General features: G+C 31.5%; 1 protein-coding gene across 1 annotated transcript; it reads left to right on the top strand.

Moving 5' to 3' along the window:
- LOC123662321 (CAAX prenyl protease 2) lies at positions 1-6,503 on the top strand. Its single transcript, XM_045597177.1, has 6 exons — positions 1-337; positions 951-1,195; positions 4,239-4,406; positions 4,697-4,765; positions 5,665-5,727; positions 5,851-6,503. The coding sequence occupies exons 1-6, from the start codon at positions 222-224 to the stop codon at positions 6,051-6,053; spliced, it is 864 nt and encodes a 287-aa protein (XP_045453133.1). The 5' UTR covers positions 1-221; the 3' UTR covers positions 6,054-6,503.
- The last annotated feature ends 42 nt before the right edge of the window (positions 6,504-6,545 follow it).

Raw genomic sequence — 6,545 nt, 5'->3', positions numbered from 1 at the left:
TGGCTAGGGTGTTGCATGACCTCTATATAAGACCGTGGCGAAACGTCTAAAATTTGGGAAAACTGTCAATATCTAGATTTCTGAGATTTTCTTAAAGTTACCTTTTTATACCCTTTGTTGTTAGTTATAAGGTGAAAGAATATAAATTCACTGTAGAAAGAAGGAAGGAAGGAAGTATGCACTAACTTAAAATTGTCCTAAATTAAGTTACATTGAAAACAATGGCGTCTGTGGATTTTATTGAACAAAACATTTGCTTAATTTCGGGACTAGCATGTGTTTTTCTGACCTTCTCCTATGTTGGTAGTCTATATATTTGGAGATCCAATTTGAACAGGTATTTTAAACATAATAAAATTATTATTGAGATAGGGCAAGATATATCCTGCTCTAATGAGTCTGGTTTATACCGGGGCAACCCGTCTGGGGAAGTATATCAACTCTACAGAAGATCACACCTAAATTATACAACTCTCAAGTAGTGTTGTTCCTGTGATGATTAAGGTAGCCAGTACTTTTGGGGAGGTACGGGGGCACCCTACCCCCTGTACTCCGTACCCGGCAATGCGTATACGATATTTCTAGTTTTGCACGTGTATATACTACGATAATCGCTTACTATAAGAGTTCTATACTTCTTCGTCGATCTAGTTGTATTAAAAAATATATATACTGCATACCCTAAATGTGACATCCCTACTAATATTTTTAATACTATAAATGTGAATGTAAGTTTGTTTGCTACGCTTTCACACGAAAACTACTTAATCGATCATCATGAACTTTGTACACATATTCTTGGAGGTATTATAAGTATACTTTTTATTTAAAAAAAAAATTCAGTCTGAGTAAAGCTGTGGGTAAAAGCTAGTTACTGTATAATTCTATTTATAGTTTATTTTTAAATTTTTTTGTTATTAAAATTTTGTATAGCAATTTTTTTATTATAGGGATCATCCAACGACAATTAAAAGAAGATTTCTCAGTGTATGTTGCATGATGCTGCTGGCTCCTGTCTTTACTCACTTATTGCTCAAGGAAGAAATGCTACAAAAAGGAGATATTTATGAATACATGGGCTTTAGAATGTCAGGAATGTTATCTGCAATGTTTCTACCGTTGTTTTTGACTGCTATATTATTTTTAGGACCATTAACAATGCATTTTATAGCTGGTACTTGGAAACTGTATGCAGGTAAGAACTTGTTACATGTCTATGTGAATCATGTTATTGTATCTTTTGATATTTTAATATTTTAGCAACTTATTTTACTTCATTTGCTATGTAAGGTATCAAGATCAAAGTTAAATTATTAAATGAATATTATTAAATTTAAGCCTGATATTAAAGTTAACCTTTTGACCGCCACGCCTCAAATCCATTCCCATCCCCTGTACGCTAAGGCATAAAATAAACAAAAATACCTACGAAAAAAGAAAGTGTTGCCAAGAGTCGTTATCGAGTACCACACAGTGACTTGTTTTTGTTGGTTTTTATGCAATAAATTACTACTTATATAGTCTAGGAAGGTTTATTTTTTCAATATTGTTCTTGTGTTATCTTGCACTTGTTATGTATATACTTACAATAACATAAATAAAAAACAAACATTACAAAAATAATCGTAGTATAGCACAACACTCTTTTCTATCGCCATGATGTCACTGTCACGACTGGACGACTACGGCGCAGCTGACCTACGGTTTTGAAGCTTTAGACGTGCTGTGTCGCACGCTATGAAGCCGCACGCTATATATCGATTTCGAGTCGAATCGATATATATATGAAAAGTAATTTCAAATTTGTAATTTTTCTCATTAGATAATTAATAACTAAAAGGGAGTAATAAAAGTTTAATATTTAAAAGACTCTAAAGTACTTACCTAAGTATGCCTACTGTTTATTTAGAGGTGTGGGTGCTAGCCTTATGTTTAATGCATGTAAATATTTCTTTTAAACACGCTGGCACCGACCGCATCAACTACTGAAGTAATTTTTTTCGCTGAGGTAGCAAATAGTACTAAAACAATACCGAGTAAAAGATCCCGTCATTTGATTTCACGACACGAAAAGGCTAACTTAAGCACAGAAGAAAAGCTTTTATGAGAGTGGGTGTTACAGATGATGTTGATGCTGCCAGATAATTATGAGAATGAGAAAGAAATCGTAATCTTCGCTCTTAACCTTAGACAAAAAAAATAAAAAAAAATTCTTTGTAATTGTATATTATTAAAATCATCGACGCATTCCAAAATGCGACGATTTTGTACAACAATATGAATTTTTCAATTGAGTACTCCAGTTTTATTTTTAAATTTTTAGTTCAATTAGTTTCAAAAGCGTGTTTTTTTAGTTTTTTCAAACTATAATTTATTAAAAGTAGTCACAAACCATTAAAATAATACGGTTATATCGTGAACATAAATAAATATTACGTGAAATAAAGTAATAGAATTTATATTCCAAAAAACAGAAGCGCCATCTATTGGGTGTATTTGCAACGTAGATGTCAAACAATATTGAAGAATTTTATCGATGAATCAACGTACACCGTCATCTATGAGAACTTCATAAAACTAAACAGTGAATAAACACTTGCTTAAGAATCAATTAATTATTGATACTTTTTATTCGTTTATCTACACTAATGTTGTAACATTCTACTTATGTTTCCAATACTTGACTTATAATTACTACTGTTATAGCGCAGACAACAAAACACTTAATTTAAGCAATTTCACATGATGGTATAATATCCACATCGATATCGTAAAATCTCATTATAACATCGCGCGCATGCGCGCAGCTGCGCTCTCATTGGTTAGATTTTAATGGCGGCAAAATCATTGTGACAATACACGTACGCGTGAATATAATTTAATAAATTAAAAGTTAAAAATGGATAGCGACGATGATATTTGTACGCCTCCGGATATTCTAGAATTGGCAACAAAATTAACTCACAATCTTTTGCCAGAAAAATCTAGAAAATTATATGAAAAAGAATATAATAACTTATTCCGACTCCGTATACGAGCTCTACTGCTTGCCCCGCGACCGCTACAGCTGCTTGATCAATAATTAACATTAACTTTCAAAATTGTACCATCCAAAATTTGAACAATTATTATAAATAAACTATTGTCAGCTTTTACTCTTGTTGTTTGATTAATTGCATTAGTGAAGATAAAGTAGTGTATGCAACTGCATATAACACGGGTATTAAAACACTCGTTACTATTATGAAACTCACACTCGTGTTTTAATACCCTTCATAATATGACAGTTGCATAAACTACTATTACATTCACGACATAAGCGAATAATTGAGATGATAACTATCCTATCCAGTAAGTTAGACCAAAATACGGGTACATGTGAAATTTGATTGAAATCGGTTCAGTAGTTTTGGAGTTTATTAGCAACATACATCGTGTTTGTAACGCCTACCTTGAAATAGAAAAAAATAAAAATTGCATGTTTTTAGAATATAAAAGGACATGGGTTCATAAGCCCGTGGATGTATGTCACTTGTAAAAAAAAAAAAAAAACATACATCGTGACACAAGATTTTTATATATATAAAGATATAACACATTTGAATTCAATTTAGAATAGCTTAAAAAACATCTATACCATTTCGACTAGCCCATTGGCGCAGTTTGTAGTGACCCTGCTTTCTGCTCCGGGGATTGTGGGTTCGATTCCCACCCCGAGTCTGGGTGTAATATATATGGGTGTATATATGTATTATTTATATGTATATTTATCGAAAAAAAAATGTAGCTATACCTGTCGGCTGTTATCTATAACACAAGCATTAAGTTGCTTACTTTAGGAACAGATGAGGGTTTGTGTATATTATAAAAATTTATTTATTTATTTATACCTCTTGCGTCACATCCCTAGCGGTCAACTATAGACGACTTCGGCGTTCTGGACATATCATTTATGTGGAATAAGAATGCATGTTTTTATTTCAATATTTCTCAGTACCTGTAGCTCTAAAAGACTTGTTTTTTATACTCAAATGCTGCAGGGATATTCTATTTTCAGAGATGTTAAATTAGAATACTAGAAATATTTTTTTAAAAATTTTATCTAATATTTTTGTGGTCTTTGGAGTTTTTTGTCGCCTATAGACGTCGTTGGGGCACAGGACTCGCAAGCCCTTGTCAAGTATATGTGACTGGCGTTCAAAAGATTAAAAGCAAGTAAACTATATCATACATTTTAGAACCTATGTATTGGATATCAAGCTGGCAAGACTTGGTTTGGCTACGCAACCATATAATGGCACCTTTAAGTGAAGAGTGGGTTTTCCGATCATGTATGATGCCTCTGCTGCTGCAATGCCTTGAGCCATTAACAGCTGTATTCACTGGACCATTCCTTTTTGGTATTGGTAAGTAAAATAATAAAAAATCTATAAATATTTTATATATTATTATTTATTTATTTATTTATTTACTCTTTATTGTATACCACAATATGCAAATAAATACAAAATAATAATAATACAGACAACCTAAAAATGTGTAGGACAAGAGGCGGTCGGATATTATGGCTAGTAAGCCACTTTATCTTTTTCTTTTCTTCCTAAACCATGCTTCATATTACCTATGTTTTAAGTACAGTTGACCGATACAAATAAAAAAGTTATGAATTAAAATATATATTTTTTTCATTTTACAGCTCATTTTCATCATATACATGACATGTTGACGAATGGAAGATCATTGAAAACAGCTTTGTTCATTGCATGTAAGTATGAAAAGTAAAAGCATTTGTAGAATGGAAATGTAGTATGTTATATGTATTAGTTATATTCTAGAAGATAGAGGACGTTGTGGAGCAACATATAGGCTAAACAAAAAAAAAACTAAAATCCCAAAATAAAATAAAGGAGGGTCAAGTGGCACCATATAATTTTTATCCAATAATTCGCTTAGGATCAGAATCACGCTATTAAAATAATTGTGTTTGCTCGCAAACGAAAAAAAAAACCGACTTCAATTACATCGACAAGTAATACAACGTAGATCGACGAAAAAATAGTCAAGTAACTACGCGTTGTCAAAGATTACTCAAAAAGTAGTTATCAGATCTCGATAAAATTTATATGTTACCACATGATAAACATCAGCTTTAGATTAAATTAAAAATTATCAAAATCGGTACACCCAGTAAAAAGTTATTACGGAGTTTCGAAAATTTCCCTCGATTTCTCTGGGATCCCATCATCAGATCCTGGTTTCCTTATCACGGTACCAAACTAGGGATATCCCCTTTCCAACAAAAAAAGAATTATCAAAATCGGTACATCCAGTAGAAAGTTATGCGGTATAATACAACGTAGGGCGACGAAAAAAGCGTCAAGTAAAAACGTATTATTAGATATAACTCGAAAAGTAGTTGTTAGATCTCAAATAAATTTAAATGGGACCAATTGGCACACACCACCTTTCGATTAAAATAAAATTTGTCGAAATCGGTCTACCCGGTCAAAAGTTCTGATGTAACATACATAAAAAAAAAAAATACAGTCGAATTGAGAACCTCCTCCTTTTTTTGGAAGTCGGTTAAAAACTGAACGAAGTAGCATACTAGATGTTCAATAAAATATTAAACTAAATTTACTTAATTTAATATCTTCTTTTCAGTGTTTCAATTCTCGTTTACGACTGTGTTTGGTGCATATTCGGCCTATCTGTTTTTAAGGACTGGTAAGTGACATTTTTAAATAAATGATAGTGCTACAAGTTAAAAAGGAATACAATAAATTGAAACTGTAGTACATATTAGTAAGTCTTGAAGATCTTTGTAACATTATGAAAAATGTGTTTCAGGTCACTTCTGTGCACCATTTGTCGCACACATCTTTTGTAATCATCTGGGCTTTCCGAACTTTTTTGAGGTATTTCACTTCCCAATGATGCAGCGAATTATTATCATATGCAACTTTTTACTCGGACTCTTCTTGTGGTGTTACTTACTCGTGCCATTAACTGATCCTTATATTTATGATAACAAACTTCAACTATTGACTTAAGGAAATTTTCTTTGTATTAAATTCCAAATAGTATTTTTCCTTTTACCAAACTCTTAGGTTGTATTGACACAATATTGTTTTACTTTAGAGATAATAATTGATTATTGTAGAAACTGTGTAGTGTATGGGATTGTTTTTGATTTTACAGAAACAACACACTCTATATTTGATGAGTATTTATATATTTATTTTTTAATTTTGTTGATATTTATCTGTTTCGTTTTACTATTTAGAAAAATCAAAGCACACTAATAAATAATATGCTTAGAATATAATTTGTAATAACTTCATGTACAATGCTCAAGTAAATGAACGCTCCTAAGAGTAATTTTCAATGCTGTAATAAATAAGTTAAGATAAACTCTGTAAACATGACCTGTCTGAATTACTTAACATGTAAATATCTCAAGTTATATAAGTGTACTACTATTACAATGTAGTAATGAATCATTAATATTTTTATTCTAAGGTCCTGCTTTACCGGTTTATTAT

Source organism: Melitaea cinxia, chromosome 18, assembly GCF_905220565.1.
Source record: "Melitaea cinxia chromosome 18, ilMelCinx1.1, whole genome shotgun sequence".
NCBI lineage: Eukaryota > Metazoa > Arthropoda > Insecta > Lepidoptera > Nymphalidae > Melitaea > Melitaea cinxia.
Note: the sequence above shows the minus strand (reverse complement) of the source record. Positions and strands in the feature narration are given on the sequence as shown.

What these genes read in the sequence shown, in the direction of transcription:
- LOC123662321 (XM_045597177.1), top strand. Translation starts at nt 222, where the DNA reads ATGGCGTCTGTGGATTTTATTGAACAAAACATTTGCTTAATTTCGGGA. An exon ending in ACCATTCCTTTTTGGTATTG is followed by an intron (nt 4,407 to 4,696) that starts GTAAGTAAAATA and finishes TTCATTTTACAG; the next exon opens with CTCATTTTCATCATATACAT. An exon ending in CTATCTGTTTTTAAGGACTG is followed by an intron (nt 5,728 to 5,850) that starts GTAAGTGACATT and finishes AATGTGTTTCAG; the next exon opens with GTCACTTCTGTGCACCATTT.